General features: G+C 41.1%; 1 protein-coding gene across 3 annotated transcripts in view; it reads right to left on the reverse strand.

Moving 5' to 3' along the window:
• lig1 (ligase I, DNA, ATP-dependent) overlaps positions 1 to 23,478 on the reverse strand; it is an 80,286-nt gene that overhangs the window by 19,768 nt on the left and 37,040 nt on the right. For all 3 annotated transcript variants that reach the window (XM_061979010.1, XM_061979011.1, XM_061979009.1), the window contains exons 17-22: positions 22,487 to 22,602; positions 19,373 to 19,468; positions 5,333 to 5,443; positions 4,334 to 4,405; positions 594 to 738; positions 188 to 270 (exon numbers count right to left, since the gene is read on the reverse strand). In XM_061979010.1, the coding sequence (XP_061834994.1) occupies positions 188 to 270; positions 594 to 738; positions 4,334 to 4,405; positions 5,333 to 5,443; positions 19,373 to 19,468; positions 22,487 to 22,602 (623 nt within the window). The remainder of the gene's footprint in view (positions 1 to 187; positions 271 to 593; positions 739 to 4,333; positions 4,406 to 5,332; positions 5,444 to 19,372; positions 19,469 to 22,486; positions 22,603 to 23,478) is intronic.

Genomic DNA, 23,478 nt, shown 5'->3' on the forward strand with positions numbered 1-23,478 from the left:
ATTAAGCCCCGTATATGTGTCATCTGGTAGATGATGACCTGAGATTTGCTCTGCATCTGAGACTTTTTCAAAAACGGACAGGCAACTTTTTATTCAAGCACTCCATTTTGTTGGCTCTTACTGTTCTAATAAAGTGTGCAGGTTCTACAGCGTTAACAGTCGAGTGGGTTGAGGACAACGCACTCACCTTGAGCCAGTTACGAGAACGCTTGGCAATTTCATAGGTGGCATCCTTCTCCAGAGTCTTCACCATCAGGCCTTCACAAGAGTCTACACACACACACACACACATCTTTTAGTCATTGTGAGAGACTCATGGACGTGTTTTGTCTTAATATAGAGCTGATATTAGCACTACCTGCTTTGTATTCATGCTGCACAATGGCACACAAACAAGTTGACACACAGCAGGAAGTGACGCACGCGCATACAGGCACACACACACAAAAGCAGGCAACAGGCAGGAATAAACCACAACTCAATGTCATACAAACAGTTCAAGGATTACAAAGTGATGTCAGGAAAGAAAAGTGGAAAGTAAGCCACAACACACACGCACGCACACAATTGCACGGAAACACACAAACGCACACCTCGGACAGACTGCTCCAGGAACTCGGCAATGGCATCTGTGTTGTCAGAGTCGATGGATCGGGCAAACAAAAATTCTCCTTCTACTTCGGTGAAGCTCTCTCTCAAAAGAGCGCGGCGCTGACACAACGGCTGGCGCACCAGCGACTGTGCACACACAAACACATTGAAAAGGACAAAATATACAATGTTATAAATGGCAAAAAAAAGGCACATTCTTCCACTTAGCTTGCAGCCTGACACTGACAAGGAGTAAACACAAGAAAAGTAGCTGCACGCACGCACGCATACACATCGAGATGCTCTACAGAGGTATAACAGTTTTGAACAAACTTGAACCACCCACATTAAAGACACTCTCGGCACGAAGAGCGGAGTTCCAAACGCCCACTGCAGTTTAAGGGTCATTTAGAAAACTGAAACAATGGAACACAAACTCTCCCAAAAATTACAATTATGAAGGAACGAGTAAAACAAAAATGATGCTTTTTTTGGTAAGCTACTTACAATTAGGGGCATCCCGTTTTCCCTTAGGATTATATCCCTCAGAGCCTTGAGTACTAACCTGACTCTCGCCAGACCCTTGTAGTTCGCTGAGCTCCACACAAGGATCTGGGATCGAGGGCAATGTAAACTCCTTCAACATAGCAAAAAATAATGAACCAATTAGATTTCATAGATGTGACGTAGCGCCGAAGCGACTGTTTGATTCAAACAACAATGGCGGCACGCAGCGAGGAGTTGTGTGCTGACATTGATTCTGCATATTTTCTTTGCCCAAACGACATCGATCGTCGACTGACATTGCTGCGTTGTTTCAGTAAAAGTTCTCTAACCTTTCGCTCTGTCGTTATCCAATATGTCGGCTGTTCTGTTTGGGATTTCCCAGCGTCGCTCTCATCAGCGTCACGGGTTGATTTCCATGTGAGTGGTTGAAGTAGCACCTCATTCAAGATAACGGACAAGTGGTTTATCCAATCACATACAATGATTTGTTTACAAGGCCCCGCCTTCTGAAATACATCTCCTATTGAGAAGTCCCAGATCCTTGTGTGGAGCTCAGCGAACTACAAGGATCTGGCGAGAGTCAGGTTATTGAGTACTGGCCGATACCAATAATGATACGATAACAGCAGAAATCATGCAAATTCTTATTATGTTCTAGTGTGGAATGTTAGAAGTGAAATTACTTGAACAGAACAGTGGTAGGTATGAAAAACACTGACCTATTCATTACTAACTGCCTGGAATAGACTTATTAGGTATGAAGTGGAGTGGTAGTTTGTTTTTGGAAACACATGATGGCCACAATAACTATTTACTTTAAGCGTAAGACGCAGCAAATTGAATGATGTGGACACGTTTGTTACCGGATACTTCCGAATATTTCTGCCTTGGAGATTTTGGCTACGTTCACACTGCAGGGTGAGATGACCGGTGTTGGTCAGCATACCCTATTACGTTGGATAACACCCTTAACGTCGAAGAAGCTTGTATTAACTGATTAAAGAATAAAAACACTATATAGAGTATTTTAGAACATTCGGTATGTATCTGAAATCAATACATTCTGGTGTGCTATTAGATAAAAATGTATTTAAAAAAATAAGTACCGGTACTATGTACAGTAACAACATTAAATATTGAAAATACAAAACCCAATACGGTACGAAAAATGTAAACTTAGATAAAAAGACTTTTGGAACTTTAGATAAAACTTTGGCGGTAAGATGAGGAGCCGCCCCCGCCTTGCCACAGCTTTGCTCCGGCGGCTTGGGCGATGTGGCGGAGGCTCTCGAGGCTGAAATCAAGATTCAAGATTCAAGATGCTTTATTATTGTCCATTCTTTAACATGTACAAGACACATAAGAACTGAAATTACATTTTCGGCACAGTCCCACTAAGACAGGGGTCGGCAACCCGCGGCTCTAGAGCCGCATGCGGCTCTTTAGCGCCGCCCTAGTGGCTCTCTGGAGCTTTTTCAAAAATGTATGAAAAATTGAAAAAGATGAGGGGAAAAAATATATTTTTTGTTTTAATATGGTTTCTGTAAGAGGACAAACATGACACAAACCTCCCTAATTGTTACAAAGCACACTGTTCATATTAAACATGCTTCACTGATTCGAGTATTTGGCGAGCGCCGTTTTGTCCTACTAATTATGGCTGTCCTTGAACTCACCGTAGTTTGTTTACATGTATAACTTTCTTTGACTTTCTAGGACGTGTTTTATGCTACTTCTTTTTCTGTCTCATTTTGTCCACCAAACTTTTAAGGTTGTGCATGAATACACAAAGGTGAGTTTTGTTGATGTTATTGACTTGTGTGGAGTGCTAATCAGACATATTTGGTCACTGCATGACTGCAAGCTAATTGATGCTAACATGCTATTTAGGCTAGCTATATGTACATATTGCATCATTATGCCTCATTTGTAGCTATAATTGAGGTCATTTAGTTTCTTTTAAGTCCTTAATTCAATTTATATCTCATGACACACTATCTCTATGTAATATGGCTTTTAATTTTTTGCGGCTGCAGACAGATTTGTTTTTGTATTTTTGGTCCAATATGGCTCTTTCAACATTTTGGGTTGCCGACCCCTGCACTAAGAGCAGACATACGTTACAAGGGGGACAAGACGGGACCGCCAACGGATCAGCCACTTAAGGCGCTCCTTAAAAAAGGTGGGAAAAAGGTGACATTGGGAAAGGGGGAAGAGTAAAAAAAAGTATCAGTCTAAGGCTGGACCCTCGGGAGGGGTCCAGACGGAGTCCAATCCTTGTCCTGAAATTATGGATCTGACTTACCGACTGATGCTGATCACTTACAATACCTAAAATGCTATTAGTATGAAGACTTAATAAAAACTAATTTCAGTTAACTAGGGAAACCAACTTTTTTTGGTTTTGTAGAACACGCATCCGGCGCACAATGGGTGACTCGGCGGGTATGATGCATCATAATGGTTATAACGACAAAGCTTACCGCTGAAAAAAATACTCTTTTCTTATACAGGCACCGGGAGAATGCACTCACTCAACGGCAGGCAGTCAGTCGTCTATAAAGGGTGAAGTGTTAGGGATGGGCTTTATACTGTCCACACCAGCAGCTCTGTTAATGTCAGCTTTACAGATGCCGTTTCTGTTGTGCAGGTAATGTGTTGTGATGTAAATGTCTAGCACAACACATGGTGGCATTAGTCACAATACAGTTAATTACAGCCACCTGGTTCTAGGAGGGAACTGCATCACACTGGACACAAAGTGGCAAGTGGCAAAAAAAACAAACAGTGGAACAATAACAACTAAATAATGTAGTGGAAGACAAGTTATTGCTGTTTTAGGAAGCGAGCAGCAAAGTAATGGCACAAATTAGGAGTCAGTGTTTTAATTAGCTAATTCGTTTCGGTCCACTTGGGGGTAAAACAATAGTGCTGATTTGCATTTGGCTAAATGCAACTTCAGGGAATCTGCTTTGCAATTGTGCCTTGTATGGCGGTAAATGTGTGCTCTTTTACCCACAATCATGTGACACAATCTAGTTCTCTAACACACTTAAACTCTCTGCCGGAATTACAATTAGCACGAGCGTCATAATCTGTTTACGGCCCCCGGCTGCATCGCCATTAGCATTCAGGGACAAGAGCGCCACCGTGTTGGGACGACATGCTCACAAAACAAACACACACATGCACACAACCAGAAGAGTAGAACGTGTCCTCCTGGAGCAGGACTTACCTCGCCATTTAGGTAGAGGATGTCAAAAGCGTACACGCACACTTGGACTTTGATCTCGGCTGCGTCCACATCCTGCAAGGAGGCAAACATATCGTTAGGAGTATGCAAATTATTCACAAATTGCCGCATCCAACTTTGGGAGCTGTCGAACAGAGCGCCTCCAGTTTATTAGTGCACATTTTGTGTGAGCGTATACCTTCCCACCACCTTTTTCACGTATCACCGCTAATAACGACGCTGTTTGGATGTCTTCCTCGAATCCTCCCAGGAAAATGACAATTTATGTAGTAAAATGTGGTGGAGCACATGCAGAGGCTGTGCTTGTTAAAAAAATAAAAAATAAAAAAAGCTCCCACTTCAACCTTTTAGCTTTCTCTCCAGCGCTTTGTCATTAAATTATGCAGCACAAATCTGTGCAAGTCAGACAATTTCAAAACCTCAACTAGGGAAGTAAAATGCTGCTCTGAAGTAGAAATCTTCACGGGCAGCCTCAATATGGCCGTTCAACACAATCCTGCGTGTTGTGTGTGTACAGTGTGTCAATGTGTTGTTGAGTAGTGTCTGCGACCTTTCAACGGGGCACATTTAAACCATCATTACAAATAACCACCATGCCCTGAAAAACACAACCACTGTAATAATCTCCATGCCCTCCATTTGAGCGTGCCTCATTCTTTCTTCCCTTTCTTCATTTGCGGCGATGTCACCGCGCGGTAACAAGAGGACGATGTGATCTGTGTGGCGGAAAGACGCCATTATTCTGATCAAAACTAAAAAAGCACCTCGCTGACATTTGCAATCTCGCGCCCTTGCCACCTTCTAATCGTCACCCCACTTCCTCCTGTCCTGATCCTCCTCTTCCTCGTGATGCTGGATCATCTCACTCCATCAACCCACGCTTCCTGGCCCTTATCTCCCTCTTTTCCCTTCTCAGCATACTTCACCTGGATCATTCATTTTCCTCATATCTCAGCGTCTTTTCTCGTCGCCTGTTCTTACCTTCCTCTTGCGAGTGGTGAGGACCTGGAAGGGCTGTATCTGCTTCTTCTCGCGGTCCCAGGCCACTGCCTCCGTGTCCAGGACACAGGAGATCACAGAGTCCTTCTTCACCTGTGAATTAAGGTAAAAAAGACAGGAAATATTGTGACTGTTTAAAGACCTGCAATTAACCCCAGTTTGTTTTAAATAGTTTTTCAAACATTAACAATCCTTCCAACCTTTTGGTCAGATGCCCAATTTCTGCCAGGCAGACATGTTTTCAGTGTAATCTATTGTATTGAGCTAGGCTACAGCTTGTCATTCCAACATGCATGCAAATAACGACCGCAGTGTGGGTTCTAAAAAAGCTACTCTAACCTCTGTTCCAGTTCTTCTACACCAAAGTCATCCAAGCAGGCCTTTATGGGCTTTGCAATGTGCATTGAGACCAGAAAAACACTCGTCCCCGATAAATTAGTTGTTAAGACACAGGACCGCAATATCAGTGATCGTATTATAAGTAAAACTGGAAGCGAAAGTGACACTTTTGAAGTTAAAGTTTCCAGATTAAGTCTAGCAGAAAACATGGAGCATTCTGAACAGGTAATGCAAAATCTATACGTATGTGGTAAGCAAATTAATTAATTTATGGTAAACACTGCAATTGTCCAAAATGTCTTGCTAATAATGTGGATTAAGGAACTACCTCTCATTGATTCATTATTTTGAAGAGTCCCTTTCAAAATATCCTAACCCATTTACAGTTAATTAAATTTGATAAAACTAGAGTAAAATGTTCACCCATCTGTATAGCATGTTGGAAATACATTTAATCCATAACCAAATGGACTGTGATTGATCACTCTGTGTTTTTGTTAACTGAAGAATTGAGCATAGCTAATTGTTTTTGTTTTTTTAAGAAGATTGGAAATTATATCCAACTTTTTCTATATTATTTTCAATGCTTTTGCTTATTTCTTATCTCAAAACACATTTTAAGTTCGGATCCTTTTATGAAAAACCTACTCTTCTTACTTGTTGGTGCCTGTGCTACAAATGTTTTTCCTTTAGTAGCACCGGTGCTACTAGTGAAAAAGCCAAGCGTACAGCACTGTATGGGGTATTGTGTGGAGAATTTTGAGGACAAAAATGAATTTATTCCATTTTGGATTAAGACTGTAACATAACAAAATGAACAGTGTAACCAAAAAAGTGAAACGTTGAGAATACACTATCCAGTTTCTATAGTTTCTTAGTACAGATCCGTTAAAACTGGCAGGTAAAAAACAATATAAAGATTGTTAATCGAGAAACAAGGATATGAAAAAATTCCTTGTGATCTTGGTTTTTGCTATTTCACCGAGTGATGTAATTATTACATTATTTCATAAAACTGCGGTAGTTGTTGTACTATATTCTATTGTATAGTTTTTCATACAATATTCCTTTTTAAAAAAGCATTTTGCATGTTAAAATTGTGCAGTTTTGGAGGGGCATAGCACAGATTAATTTGATTTCCATTCATTTCAACGGGCAGCACTGTTTTGCAACACAAGTTACCGTATTTTCCGGATGATAGGGCGCACCGGATTAGAAGGCACACTGGCGATGAGCGGGTCTATTCAGGTCGTTTTTACACAAAAGGCGCACCGGATTATAAGGCACATTTTCTTTCTAAATTTAAAACACTTTCTTGTGGTCTACATAACGTGTAATGGTGGTTCTTTGGTCAAAATGTTGCATAAATTAGGTTTTACAGATCATCTTCAAGCCGCTTTCTGACAGTCGCTTCAGGATACACCGTTTTTTGGGCGGTTCTATTTACGTGGCTCACCTTCGGCAGCGTCTTTTCTTGGTCATCTTTGTTGTACCGGTGTAGCGTGCAAGGAAGGGAGTGGTTGAAGTGTCAAAAGATGCAGCTAACTGTTTTAATGACATTCAGACTTTTACTTTAATCAATAACGGAGCAGCATCTTCTCATCTGTGGCTCACTAGTGCAACAACAACGCCAGCAATGTGTCCCGTGAAAAAACGTCCAACCGGAACTCTGTAATAACTAAAGTTCCGTGGGTGAATTAAGCAAACCCATTACAACGGTAGCTTTTAGCGCTTTCATAGCGAGTCTACTGACAGATATAACGTATTTTTCGGAGTATAAGTCGCACCGGAGTATAAGTCGCACCTGCCGAAAATGCACAATAAAGAAGGAAAAAACATATATAAGTCGTACTGGAGTATAAGTTTTTGGGGGAAATTTATTTGATAAAGCCCAACACCAAGAATAGACATTTGAAAGGCAATTTAAAACAAAGAATAGTGAACAACAGGCTGAATAAGTGTACGTTATATGAGGCATAAATAACCAACTGAGAACGTGCCTGGTATGTTAACCTAACATATTACGATAAGAGTCATTCAAATAACTATAACATATAGAACATGCTATACGTTTACCAAACAATCTGTCACTCCTAATCGCTAAATCCCATGAAATCTTATACGTCTAGTCTCTAACGTGAATGAGCTAAATAATATTTGATATTTTACGGTAATGTTTTACGGTAATGTGTTAATCATTTCACACATAAGTCGCTCCTGAGTATAAGTCGCACCCCCAGCCAAACTATGAAAAAAACTGCGACTTATAGTCCGAAAAATACGGTAAGTTAAAACTTTGTTACTTTATATTAGAAATGGTAAAAAAATTAATGCCCCATAACAAGAAGGTAGAGAAAAATAACAGGCTTATTGACTACGGTGTCGACACAGACTACAATGGCGGAATTGCGCAAATTTTCAAGACTTATGCAGATCCCAAATACATATCAGAAGGTAAGAAAAGTTGTTTTTTTCGGGGGGGGGGGACGCCAGATAATATGTCTGCTAATGGGTGCCATTTTGCGGTGCTTATACGCACACTTGTATGTTGAAGCACAGTATGTCTGACTACAGTAGCAGACAATCCATCAAGCGGTGCGGATTGATAGCTTAACATCGCCGTAATAAAATATTTGGACATATTCTTGAGCGCCGTGTGTAATGTTCTCAATTCTCAATGGAACATTTAAAGTTTTGATGTTGTTTACTGCCGTCATCTTGCAGTCTACACGTATCTCCTATGTGTGACTGCCATCTACTGGTCACACTTATTACACCATGTACCAAATAAAATAGCTTTGAGGTCGGTAAGCACAACCAAAATTATTCCGTACATTAGGCACACTGGGTTTTAAGGCACACTATCAATTTTTGAGAAAATGAAAATGATTTAAAGTGTGCCTTATAGTCCGAAAAATATGGTATTGAAGGTCTGAGCTGTGTTACAGAACTAATTAAACTTGAACCCTAAGGTACCGCTATTTTCATTCACTCCGCAGTCACACACTGGTGGTGGTAAACTGCCCTAGATTGACAGGAACGTGGCCACCAGTTCGCGTCAACAGCCTCCCCAACCACCATTAAACATTCAGTGTGTGCAAAATCGAAGGCAAGGCGGCAGTGACTGGAATGGATGAGGCAGGGTTTGAACCGCCAACCTTCGGGGTTACTCCTTTATCGTCCTGAGCCACTGCTGACATAACAAGAGAATATCTCCCAAACGGTATTGTCCTCTGTTCCCCACGGAGGAGGGCAGACAGAGTCAGTTCTCTGACCTTGCTGTCTGGATTAAAAATAAATATCAAAGTATGACAGAATACACAGGCGACCGGCTCCAGACCAACAAACCGCCCACAGTCCAAGCTTCCAAAAGAAGTGATGCGTAAAGACACGTGGGCTCGGGTCCCACTGGCGGAATGCTGAGCAGATCACCAGCCCTGCAAAGAGCTTTAAGGATAGCAGCTGACGTTGTGTTCATACAATTGGATTTTGGGAAACGATATTCATTTAATGGATGGATGAATGAAGCCTACTAGATAGAGAAGTGGATCCTTAATGGATCCCCAAGGAAATCTGTTACAAGCGTTAGTTTCCTATTGTTCCCCTATTTTTGAAGCAGCCCGTTTAGGCAGCGAACTAATTGGGCTTGAGTTAATTGTACTCTGTGCTGGTTGCTGCCAGATAGTGGACTCCACTGCGACTTAACTGATGCAGTGACAACACATTTTGGTGCGGACAGTTGATTAAACGCTCAGTGGTGGTCCTCCATGCTTAATTTTCCGATCAGCGGGAGTCCTGGTCAATAAGTTGCTTGACTCCCATCTCATCATAAGACATTAGACGTAACCAGTTGCGATCAGGCACCGAGTCTTGAGTCGACCCTAATGAACACTTAATACGTTGGGTGTTAGTGTAGCTGCTGGAAATGACTTTTGCTTCATTGAAATGCAACACAGTGCAGCATCAGGCCATCTCTTCACCATTCATTGTGCTCTAGTACATGTCATTGGCCGAACGACGCATCGCCATGACAACTGAACATCACGGAAAAAGGGAGGGTAATTTGGACGCGTTCATGCAATAGACCGAACGGCGGCCATCGATTTTACAGACAACTGCTTTGTCCTAAAACGTCTTATTTGTAGCACAAATGAAAACAAGAAAGACTGTACAGTCAGCTAAAAAAACAAAATAAACGTATGGAAGCACATTTAACATCCTCTCAGTTTGGAGAATGAGCGCAGATAAGAAAAAAAACATGTCAGAGAGAGGAGCAGAAGAAATTGAAACACTCAGTCCTGGTAGAGTCGGGCGTGCCGAGAGGGAGAGAACCTGCGAGAGGGCGATAAAATGGTGCCGGTTGCAGAGACAAAAAAAAGGAGGCGAGAAGACAGCAGTCTGAGGCACGGGCAAAAAGGGAATAGAAAGAATATGTGAGACTGAAGGCGGTGACGAGGAACAAGAGCCAAAAAGAGAAAAAGAAAAAAAAAGGTGACAAGAATGTATCAAAGCCCTGAAGAAGGATGAGAGCGACGACAAAGGTGAGAGGAGAGCAACAAGGAAAGGAACAGGTTTCATTAAAAAATCACAAAGACAGGAGATGGAAGGAAGAATTTCAAGAGTCGCACAGCATGGAAAAAATGTCTTCTGTAGTGTTCTAGTCCTGCAGCTTCTTGTCGGACACGCTCTCCTTTGGGATTGAACTAATAATGCAGATTTCCCCCCTCACACACACACACACACACACTTTTCTCCAAAAGTTGTTGTTTTCAGTGCCTACAAATTTCTTCACAACTTCTTCTGTGAAGAACCCCTGAGGGAGTTACAACACAGAGAGGCCAGATCAGGGGTCAGCAACCTGTGAATCCGGAGCCACATGTGGCTCTTCAGCCTACCTGAGGTGGCTCTTTTCTGAGCACTTTAGAAAAAAGTTCTATAATCCCACAACTCTACGATCACACAAAGTCCATTCCAAATTATACAATAACAAGCAATGCATTCAATTTATTATTTCAGTTATTGACAACTGCATATAATAGTTATCGTAACATATATGTATGGTTGCATTTGAAACATTTGTATTGTTGACAGAGGTAATTATTTTTATTCATTATCAATAGTGCTATTTCTATTGGTATTGCAATAATATAATTTCTGTGTTATTAATATTTACTTCACCGACTGCTTCTTTGCTATCATTTTTCATATCATGTTTGTACATATTGTATTTGCTGATGCTGTTCTGTTGTCTCTCTGTCTTAGCCACCTTTTGTCCTTGCAATTTCACCCCCGGTCTTCCTTTTGTTCTTCTTTTTATCCACAGCTGCACCAAACATTAATATAAATCCATTTAATAAAGTCAAAAAACTAATAAGGCAACAAGAGAAGTAACCCACACTTCTCTTTTGTAAAATAAAAATCTGTACAGCAGATATGGGCATCTACATCAACAATATAATTTGCCTGAATGGCTGTACAGGACAAAAAAAATACTTATCTTTAAATAATGTGTCCACATATTCCAATGTGTTTTCTATTTATACCTAACAATCGTATTACTTTTATTACATTGTAATATTCAATTGTATTCTTTTTAAAATATTTTACCTTTTTTAACACTGTGCAAGCAATATACTGCCAATTTTTAATTAAAATGAATTGATATTGAATTTTGTTCAACACTTTCCTTCTTCCCCCCACAAAGGAAGTAAACAAAATTTTACTTCAGATGACAAAAGGTAGGAAACAAAATATTATAGGTGTCAACATGTAAAAATGATGTTGTGAATGCATTAGGGGTGCCCCGAGCCTCAAAAATTGGATTATGTAAAATGTCTGATGCAAACGCTCCGCTACACGTTTATTGTGCAAAGCTGGACAGACATCCATCCATCCATTTTCTACCGCTTATTCCCTTTGGGGTCGCGGGGGGCGCTGGAGCCTATCTCAGCTACAATCGGGCGGAAGGCGGGGTACACCCTGGACAAGTCGCCACCTCATCGCAGGGCCAACACAGACAATTAACATCTAAATGTCCTCCAATAAGCACACAAAGTTGGTCTATTCTTATATTTTAGTCAAGTCATTTACAAAAGGGAAACATGGTACGCTATAGGCTAATAGGAGCTTGCAGATACAAAACCGCTAAGCACACAAGCTTGACTTACGCAATAAATAGAGGTGGGAATCTTTGGGCACCTCACGATTGGATTACAATTGAGGAGCTACGATTCGATTAAATATCGATTATTGATGCATCTTTAATTTATTATTCATTTGGAATAAGAAATAGGTAAATTCACTACCACATTTATTAAATTAATAAGAATGTGTGCAAAACTAGACCATAAGTGCCCTACGATAAAGAAGCTGGTCGGATCTCTCAGTGAGGTGGCTCGGTGCAGTCAGCCACATTTTAGAACTGTCTGCATTACTTTATTTACAATAAATACATTGATTATCAATTATTGACATTTACTAATCGATTGTATTATCGTCCATGTCCGAATTGCGATGTATCTAAAAATCGATTATTTCCCCCATCTCTAGTAATAAGTGTCCTTAATTGAACAATATTGCAGTCTAAAACAGCACATGGTAATGTCAACAAGTATCAATTAATTATAGTTGCATGTTACTTAGACATACAAAGTCTCCAAGGCAGAAGCATATTAGAAAATATCCAGAAACAATTGTGTCCACATCATTCAACTTACTACATGATTAGCTTAATGTAATAAATTGTGGCCAATATATTTTGCCAAAAAACAAGTACCACTCCATTTCAACCTAAAGACTGCATACATAACTTCCAGATGGTTAATAATAAATAGGTTAATGTTCATCGTACCTAGCATTTGAGTAATTTCACTTGATCAAACTTTTTCTAAAATTCCACAGTACAAAAAAATGTATATTGTATGGGAAGTCGAACATTTTTTATCAGCCCACCCCTAGAATACATTATCAGTACCGGTAATAGACGTGGCAAACGTTTGACAAAGCTCTGCATCTTCTTAACTCTTTTTGGGACATGTTGAATTGTGTAAATGAAATCACGTCATGGTCTATTTGTTTCAGACGTGCTTTCCAAGTTACATCAAGGAACATCATTTTTGACTCTCTGTTAAACCACAAATTTGTACAGGCTAAGACCTGACTGGCGAATACATCCCCCGAAGAGAACAATCTCATAAGAAAATAGTTTGCATGGACATATTCCTTTGCCTTCCCTGCCATTGACACTGGCTTACCGGTAATCAGCAAACAAGAAAAAAATCCAACTTTGAAAGATGTTTTCAAAACAAATATTACCGTATTTTCCGCACTATAAGGCGCACCGGATTATTAGCCGCACCTTCTATGAATTACATATTTCATAATTTTGTCCACCAATAAGCCGCCCCGGACTAAAAGCCGCGCCTACGCTGCGCTAAAGTGAATGTCAAAAAAACGCTGCGCTAAAGTGAATGTCAAAAAAACAGTCAGATAGTTCAGTCAAACTTTAATAATATATTGAAAACCAGCGTTCTAACAACTCTGTCCCAAAATGTACAAATGTGCAATCACAAACATAGTAAAATTCAAAATGGTGTAGAGCAATAGCAACATACCGGTAATGTTGCTCGAACGTTAATGTCACAACACACAACACACAAAATAAACATAGCGCTCACTTTCTGAAGTTATTCTTCATTCGTACCGGTAAATCCTTCGAATTCTTCGTCTTCGGTGTCCGAATTGAAAAGTTGCGCTAGCGTGGCTTCCAAAATGGCGGGCTCCGTCTCTTCGAAATCATCGGATTCAGTGTCGCTGTTGTTGTGCAGCAGTTCTGTGAATCCTGCCTTCCGGAAAGCTCGGACCACAGTTGTGACAGAAATATCTGCCCAGGCATTTACAATCCACTGGCAGATGTTGGCGTATGTTGTCCGGCGTTGTCTGCCCGTCTTAGTGAAGGTGTGTTCGCCTTCGGTCATCCATTTTTCCCACGCAGTTCGCAGTCGTGATTTGAATGCCCTGTTGACACCAATATCCAGCGGTTGGAGTTCTTTGGTTAATCCACCCGGAATGACGGCGAGTGTTGTATTTGTGTGCTTCACTTGTTTTTTGACACCATCTGTGATGTGGGCGCGCATAGAGTCATATATCAAAATGGACGGAGCAGCGTGAAAAAAGCCACCCGGCCGCTTCGCGTAAACTTCCCTTAACCACTCGCTCATCTTTTCTTCATCCATCCATCCCTTCGAGTTAGCTTTTATGATGACGCCGGCTGGAAAGGTCTCTTTTGGCAAGGTCTTCCTTTTGAATATCACCATGAGTGGAAGTTAGCATGGCAAGCTAGAACCACAGTGAAGGATGACTTCTCATTCCCTGTGGAGCGAATATTCACCGTACGTGCTCCCGTTCCACAGTGCGGTTCAGTTGCTGTGAAATACGGTAGTAATCCGTGTGCGGATGGAGAGATTGCGTCTTTTTATGACCCGGATCGTTTAGTAGGAGCCATTTTGTGGTCTTTACAGATGTAAACAGGAAATGAAACGTACGGTGATATCCGCGCGTTTTTTCTTCTTCTTCCGGGGGCGGGTGAAGCGCTTCCTGTTCTATGGGGGCGGGTGAAGCGCTTCCTGTTCTATGGGGGCGGGTGCTTTCCTTGGCGGTTGCTTGCGTAGAAGAAGAAGCGCTTCCTGTTCTACCGGGAAAAAAGATGGCGGCTGTTTACCGAAGTTGCGAGACCGAAACTTTATGAAAATGAATCGTAATAAAGCGCACCGGGTTATTAGGCGCACTGTCAGCTTTTGAGAAAAATTGTGGTTTTTAGGTGCGCCTTATAGTGCGGAAAATACGGTAAACATTTTCTTAAAAGTAGTCCTTCATTTCAAGGTAGGCTTACACATTAAAAGCTGCATTTCAGTTTGTTGTTGCTTTTCAAAGTTTATAAGCTGTGAGGTTTGTTTAGCAGCTCCAGACTTTTTGTTTTTTAGTGGAAGTGGAGGAGAAATGGCTCTTTTGATAGCAAAGTTTGCTATCAAAAGGGGCTACATGTGAGAGGGAAGACACAAGAATGGAACTCCGCCATGGCCCAACCATTTTGATTTGTACAGCACCCTTTCATAGACAGCACCTCCTGAATTTAGTTTTGTTGCTGAGAAAAACGTGTTTCCGGCATCTTCCCGCTAGCAATCAGACAAGCGCTGCTGCAAATGCAGCTATTTGATTAAAACTCTTTTAATCCATCACTACTTTCTAGACTAGCAACCTGAGACAGTTAACTTTGTTTATCTGAGGCATAGCAGGGAAACTGTGGAGGGTCAAATTGGACAGAATGAAATAAATACATCTTTAAATAATTACTCAAAGATGCCTCTAAATTAATATAACTTGGAATTAAATACATTCATGTGTTACCAAATGCGTAATTGATTCATTTAATGTATATAATATTTAACAGACTAATTAAGTATTTTAATATTTAATAAATTATTTCACAATTTAATAATTTTCCATTAATTATTTCACAATTTAATAATTTTTCATTAATTATTTCACCTTTTTAATAATTGTCTATATTTTAACAGATGAAAAAAAATTATAAAGTGTTTCCACATGGGTTCATTCAAATAAATAAATTATTTTATTGTAAAATAATTACATTATGAATAATTAGATAATTTGATAGATAAGTCAGGCATTTACGTTTTCTTAATACTTGACAAAACGCTTGTCTATTCAGCTATTATGGTCCCAGCAGCTCAACTCCTTGTAAGAGGCAGTGGAAGTTTGAAGTTCCTTGGAGTAGCCCAGTCGATCGAGCTGGATTTGGCTGCGTATCTGGCAACCTCAGTCAGGAAAAGGGCGAGGGGACTACAACATTTTGACCGTGATTGCAGTACCATTTCTGGCCAGATTCCTACATATGGCTCCTTTAAATAGCTATATTATTAGTTATTAAACTAATATGCTTCATCAGCGAGAACACAAAGCTAACATGTCTTTTTTCATAAATCATTACCGTATTTTTCGGACAATAAGTCGCTGTTTTTTTTCATAGATTGGTCGGGGGTGCGACTTATACTCAGGAGCGACTTATGTGTGAAATTATTAACACATTACCGCAGACTTGCCAACCCTCCCGGATTTTCCGGTAGACTCCCGAAATTCAGCGCCTCTCCCGAAAACCTCCCGGGACAAATTTTCTCCCGAAAATCTCCCGAAATTCAGGCGGACCTGAGTCCGCTAACCCACAATGTAAACAGCATACCTGCCCAATCACGTTATAACTGTAGAATGATGGAGGGCGAGTTCTTGGTTTCTTATGTGGGTTTATTGTTAGGCAGTTTCATTAACGTCCTCCCAGTGCGGTAACAACACACAACAACAGCAGTCACGTTTATGTATACCGTAAAGCAGTTTGTCTGCCGTAAACGGCAATGTTGTGACACTCTTAAACAGGACAATACTGCCATCTAGTGCATTTGATGAAAACACTTTTGTGCGTGCCACACATCAATGCATCATCAGATGGTTCGAAAAATAGTGACAGAGAATAGAACAAGGATGGACAATTCAACCCTTAACTCAACAATGAGTAGATGAGTGTTATGTGTGTGTATATGTGTAAATAAATGAACACTGAAATATATATAATAAAATATATATATATATATATATATATATATATATAAAATATAGCTAGAATTCACTGAACATCATTTCTTATATATATATATATATATATATATATATATATATATATATATATATATATATATATATATATATATATATATTAGAGATGCGCGGATAGGCAATTTATTTCATCCGCAACCGCGTCAGAAAGTCGTCAACCATCCGCCATCCACCCGATGTAACGTTTGATCAGAACTGCACCCGCCCGCCATCCGCCCGATCTAATATAGATGATGCAAGGCATTAGTGAGCCTGCCAACTACTCCGGTTTTCCCGTAATTCGTACGGTTTTCATCAACCTATTCCGGGTTTTTCATTAATTAAAAAAAAAAAAGGGTGAAAACTACGCGAATTGCACCTTGTGCAGACAAGATTTTTCGATCGGACACGGAGGAATTAGCGATGTAAAAGACCACGTTGGGACAAAAAAACACAAGTCTAATGCCGTTGCTAGCGATACAAGTGGAAAACTTTCAACGTTTTTCGTCGCCCAAACAGATTCTTTGGATGTGATAAATGCCAAAGTTTTATTTACGGAGGCAATAATTGAGCATGGATTTCCAATCGCACTGGCTGATCACATGGGACAGTTAAATGTTTGTAATGCAACCTTTAAAAATCATTACGCGGTGATCGCGGTCCCAAAAATAAACTTTTCTTGCATGATAATGTCCAGAAAAATTCGCTTTATATTACTATAGAGTCCTTTTAACGAATGAGTTTGATGGTTTATCACAAACCTTAAATGAAAGAAGTCCTTTGTTCTCCTGCACCATGGCCTTGCTTCGTGTTTGGTGCGCAAGCTTTATAACCTCACTGAGGTTATAAAGCTTTTGCCTGTTAAAGAAAGGAGACTGATCCAATGCAGTACAGACTTTCGCGTGCCACGCTGTCACGACCCAGACGCACACCAGTGCGCAATCATATGGGAGCCGCGCTGAGCGCACCTCCAAGCGCGTCTCACTGCCGGCGACGGCCGGGTATATGGGCCCGACGCTCCAGCGCCATCCATTTTCAGGGCTAGTTGATTCGGCAGGTGGGTTGTTACACACTCCTTAGCGGGTTCCGACTTCCATGGCCACCGTCCTGCTCTCTATATCAACCAGGGTGAGCCCCACCCCTTTCGTGAGCGCACTGCGCGCGGAGTGACCCCTGTTACGCGCCCCCGGCAACAGGGGTGGCGGGCAGGTAAGCTGCGCGCGCGGAGTGACCCCTGTTACGAGCCCCCGGCCACGGGGGTGGCGGGCAGGTAAGCTGCTTGCCTGCTGCGCGTGACGCCGGCCGCGGCGAAGGCGGACGAGGCGGGGTGTCGGTGCGGTGGGCGCGGTAGTGACCCTGGACGTGCGTCGGGCCCTTCTCGCGGATCGCCTCAGCTACGGCTCCCGGTGGGGCCCTCTCGGGGGAAGGGGCGTCGGTCCCGGACCCCGGCGAGGCGTCCCTTCTCCGCTCCGTAAAGGTGTCCATCTCTTTTCTTTTTTTTTCTTCTGTTGTGGCATATGCAGCAGGTGCCTGCTCGTTTTTCGTATGTGGGTAACAACATTTAACTATGTATATATATTTCCGAATTGGTTTAACTGCCACCCGCAAAAAAAAAAAAAAAAAAAAAAAAAAAAAAATATATATATATATCTAATTAATCCACCCGACCCGACCCGCGCGCGGATAAAATCTTATTTTTTTTTTATTTCATCCGCCCGATCCGCGGATAATCCGCGGTTGTGTCCGCAAACCGCGCATCTCTAATATATATATATATGAAATACTTGACTTGGTGAATTCTAGCTGTAAATATACTCCTCCCCTTTTAGTCATGCCCCCAAACAACGCCCCCGTCCCACCCCGACCACGCCCACCCCCCTCCCCCCGAAATCGGAGGTCTCAAGGTTGGCAAGTATGCATTACCGTAAAATATCAAATAATATTATTTAGCTCATTCACGTAAGAGACTAGACGTATAAGATTTCATGGGATTTAGCGATTAGGAGTGACAGATTGTTTGGTAAACGTATAGCATGTTCTATATGTTATAATTATTTGAATGACTCTTACCATAATATATTACGTTAACATACCAGGCACGTTCTCAGTTGGTTATTTATGCCTCATATAACGTACACTTATTCAGCCTGTTGTTCACTATTCTTCATTTATTTTAAATTGCCTTTCAAATGTCTATTCTTGGTGTTGAGTTTTATCAAATAAATTTCCCCAAAAAATGCGACTTATATATGTTTTTTTCCTTCTTTATTATGCATTTTCGGCCGGTGCGACTTATACTCTGAAGCAACTTATACTCCGAAAAATACGGTATATATTGACCTACGGTACATTAGGTGTCCCTCAGCAGCTTTATTGTACAAAATGTATCGTAGTGGCCCACATCCTTTTTCAGCATGCTAGCTTCAGTGGAAACATTTTGGGCACTCCTGGCTAAATCAATTAAATATTTGTACTGCAATTACAGCCCTAGTCTGCTATATTATTGACATTTCAATAAGAGCCTGCAGGAGTCATAAATGAGAAAGTCTCTAATAAACCCGTGTGGCCTCATTCGCTACGTAATTGCGGCTCCCGACCAGAGCAGGAATAACAAGCTCAGCAGGCATGTAAAGAGGTGAACGCTTACTCAAGTTAACCTCAGGGCATACTCGCAGAGCGTTACGTCGGTGATCTCCAGCAGATCGCGGTGGAATTGGTTTGGCAATCCAATGTAGGTCAATGAAGGCTTAAAAATGTTGAAGAAAACATCAACATCTTAACTATTTGTACAATATGCAGAGGGCCATTAAAAAAACAAGCGGTAGGCCAAAAATGGCCCCAGACGGCACTTTGGACCGCTCTGGGTTATACTGATATAACATGAATGGATTGTGCAATTCCCCAGGCTGTCAATTAGGTCTTAAACAAGATGATGTGCTCGTTACTGACTCCTATTTGAATACATCTTCAAATGTCCTTTCTTATGAGGGTTTTATCGTGTGAGCTCGAGTGTTTTACCTTAGGGATGCGGGAGATGATATCGGGGTACTTGCTGGTGTTGTCCTCCTGGTTGCGGCTGAATATGTGAACCTTGCCGCTCTCCAGAATGTGAATCTGTTTGGCAGGGGAGCAAAAAAACGGGCGTGAGTTCAACGCAACGCCACCGTGCCTGATGCATGCGAAGTAGGCAGGGAACAGCAATGAATGTCTAAAGCGTAGAAGTTTACATGCTGCAAGGGACCAGGAAAAGTGTCCCAATATATTAGTCACAACATAAATTAAATAGCAAAAAGCATGGCTTGAAAAAAAGGTTAAAAAGTTAGCTTTTTAATCAGCCGTCGTGGTCGTGCATTATAATCTGTGCATCTGTTAATCAAAAGTGATGTATAAGACGTACGATAAAAAGTACATTCTCTTTCAAATTAGCCCAGGAAAAAAGACACACAAGAGCATCGACCGCTGCACGAAATGAAACCAACACCTGAAAGTCAATAACTCTGGAGTTGATTAAAAACATAGGGTAATGCCGCTCATTTCTTACGTCACACGCCAAAAAGCTCAGTTTGTATCCAACAATGCACAAAACACTGAGGTTTGCATTATGGCTCACTATGCAACTTAGACAATGACATCATTTTGCACCTTGCATGTAATGTAAATTGGAGACACTGTCCTAAATCAACACATCTATAGGTATGACTATGAAGTCAAAGGTTCTTTGTCTGGGCATGTCCTCTTTGCCCCCAAAGTCAGCTGAGATAGGCTTCAGCTCCCCCGTGAACCAAATGACAACAATAAACTATAAACAATAACAGATTGGATTACGGTAATATAGTGCCTTTCAAGCTGACAACCGGAAAGTATACACAACACTTAACTTTTTCCACATTTTGTTATGTTACAGCCTAATTCCAAAATGGGAAAAATAATAATAATTTTTGTCCTCAAAATTCTACACGCAATACCCCATTTGGACAATGTGAAAAAGCTTTTTTTAAATAATTTTTTTTCATATTTATAAAAAAAAAAAAAGATTAAAAAAAGAAATCCCATGTACATAAGTATTCACAGCCTTTGCCACGAAGCACAAAAATGAGATACGGTGCATCCTGTTTCAACTGATCATCCTTGAGGTGTTCCTACAGCTTAATTGGAGACCCTGTGGTAAATCCAGTTGGTTGGACATGATTTGGAAAAACACCCACCTGTCTATATAGCACAAACCAATAATGAACTCAAGGGAATTGTCTGTAGACCTTTGAGACCGTTTTGTCTCGAGGCACAAATCTAGAACTCTTTGGCGTGAATGCCAGGCGTCATGTTTGAAGGAAACCATATAAATAAAATAACTAATAATGCTGTGGGGACGTCCTTCAGCGGCAGGAACTGGGAGACTAGTCAGGATAGAGGGAAATATGAATGCTGCAATGTACAGAGACATCCTGGATGAAAACCTGCCCCAGAGCGCTCTTGAACTCACCCTGGGGCGACAGTTCATCTTTCAGCAGGACAACGACCCTAAGCACACAGCAAAGATATCAAAGGTAAGGCTTCAGCACAACTCCGTAAATGTTCTTAAGCGGCAAAGCCAGATGGCAGACTTGAATCCGATTCAACATCTTTGGAGGATTTCAGGAAAATAGCTGTACACCAAAGCTTCCCAACCAAGCTGATAGAACTCAAGAGGTGCTGCAAAAAGGAATAGGCTAAACTGCCTAAAGCTAGGTGTGCCAAGCTCGTAGCATCGTATTCAAAAAGACTTGAGGCTGTAATTGCTGCCAACGGTGCATCAACAAAGTATTAAACAAAGGCTTTGAATATGGCTTATGTGATTTGTTGGTTTTCTATTTTTAATACATTTGCAAATATTAAAAAAAAAAAGTTTTTCGCATCGTCATTAATGGAAATTGTGTGTTGAATTTTCAATACAAAAATGAATATCTTTCATTTTGGAATAAGGCTGTAACATAATAAAACGTGGAAAAAGTGATACGCTGTAAATACTTTCCGAATGCACTGTACATGTCTAAATAGATGGCTAAGGAAGTTTAATTGCAGTGGACCAGAATGAGGGCAGCAGATAAGTTACTGTGGTAACAGATGTCGCCGGGATGCAAAGTACCACAAAACATTCCAGACATTGAACTGGTCCAAAGACGTTACAGCTTGTTGGTCATTTGTTCCGTCTGCGCATCTCTGCCTAAATGTTGCAAGATTTCACGTCCTTGTTTTGTTTTGGCACATGCTGGCATCGATGGCGGCAGCTGATCAGCGGCGATGCGTATGGCAGGAATCAATCTGCGGCTTGTGTAAGGTTTTTACATTTTTTTGTTTTGTTTTATCCTCTCATTAAGCTAACAATGTAGATTGTATGTATCTTCTGTGTGTCAACTGTGTGTCTGTCAGGGGATGACAACACATATCAATTCTTTTTGACCGTCGCTACACATGCTGACACCACATCTCAATTACGACTCTTTTCTCTCGTCGATCAATGAGCGCTGACTTTGACAAATCAACCCACGCAACACAGTGAAATATGCAGACAATCGCTCACTTGACTGATTTGATGGGTTTGCTGCTTTGCCGCACACATATTGCTGTTGTTGTTATTCACACCACACACACAGTGAGAGAGACAGAGAGAGTGTGTGATGTATCACGAGTTCTCCTGCTGGTCAGTGTGTGTAATTTCAACTGCAGAGGGAGCGAGGAGGAGGGAGAATGGGCGCTTCAGTCTTCTTATTATTCATCATCTTCTTCTTCTTCTTCTTCTTCTTGGACGCAGCTCAGTTCAAAGGCTTTTATTGGCATGACTGTCCAAAATTAACAGAGCAGCTGTAGGGGTTTGCATTACAATCTCGCTCTTTTTGCGGCCGCCTCCCGCTGTGTCTTCATGTTTGTCTTCATCTTCTGCGCTGCTCCCCTCTTTCTTCAGTAACTCTCCCCCCCCCCCATTTTCCTCTAACAACCTCCACAGCACACACAGTTTGTTCTGCCAGCAGGCCCAGGGGAACCGCAGCACTAATGTTTATCTTGAAAAAAAGAGGTGCACCTCACTTGAGGTGGTTGAGACACAAAGCAACACCTCATACACTTGCGAAACTAAGCAAAGAAGTGGGGAAAAAACACCTGTGCACGCTCGCCGTCGTATTTGTACTCGCAGGTAAACGCCGCCTCATCGAACCGCTTCATCACCTCGCCGACTCCCTTGGTGGGGTGGGCCAACATGGGCCTTAGTGGGACGCCTACCAGAAGGACAGGGGTTGGGAGGAGAAAGAGACAGAGTTCATACATATTTTTGAAAAGACAATTCTCCACCCTACATCTATGGTAAATAGTAAATACATACTCCACCATTGTTTATATTGTAATGTATATATGGTGTAATCATATTTGTCTGGCATGCATTATTGCTCGACGTGTGTGTACTAGGTTTATGAAATAAATCATGCGCGTCTTCAAATCATGTTTTTTCTTTGTGTTTTAAATCAATTGGTCGCACGTATGTTAATATTACAATTTAAAATGCATACAAAAGAGAAAAACGTGTCTTCTTGTCTCACATAGGGATTGTAAAAAACAGGAAAAATAAAAAATAAAGTGCAGTTCCTCTTTAAGCTATAAACATACACGATTTAGTATACAGGCATAAAAATTCAAACAAAGCATGAATTAATGCATGTAGGTAGATGGCACATACATATGGACATTTACATATATACACACACAGACAACATCCATTTTCTACTGCTTTTCCCTCTATGGGTTGCAGAAAGTCCTATACCAGCTGCACTCGGACGGAAAGCAGGGTACACCCTGGACAAGTCGCCACCTCATGAAGCCAAGCAATGCGGATATAAATGGCGTGCTTACCCAAAGTCAACTTGAAAAAACTTCCCCGGGCAGATGGACCAAACAGACAGCTGTCCATCAAGTGAGTCACTATAATATTGACCATGACACCCGCAGTACACCATGCCTGTTAATAAAACTACAGTGCATCAGGCATGTATACATGTATATACGTGCACATATATATGTATATACGTATACATATATATGTGTATATGTATGTATACATATATACACACACACGTGTATATGTATGTATATATGTATAC

Source organism: Nerophis lumbriciformis, linkage group LG19 (genome assembly GCF_033978685.3).
Source record: "Nerophis lumbriciformis linkage group LG19, RoL_Nlum_v2.1, whole genome shotgun sequence".
Taxonomy (NCBI): domain Eukaryota; kingdom Metazoa; phylum Chordata; class Actinopteri; order Syngnathiformes; family Syngnathidae; genus Nerophis; species Nerophis lumbriciformis.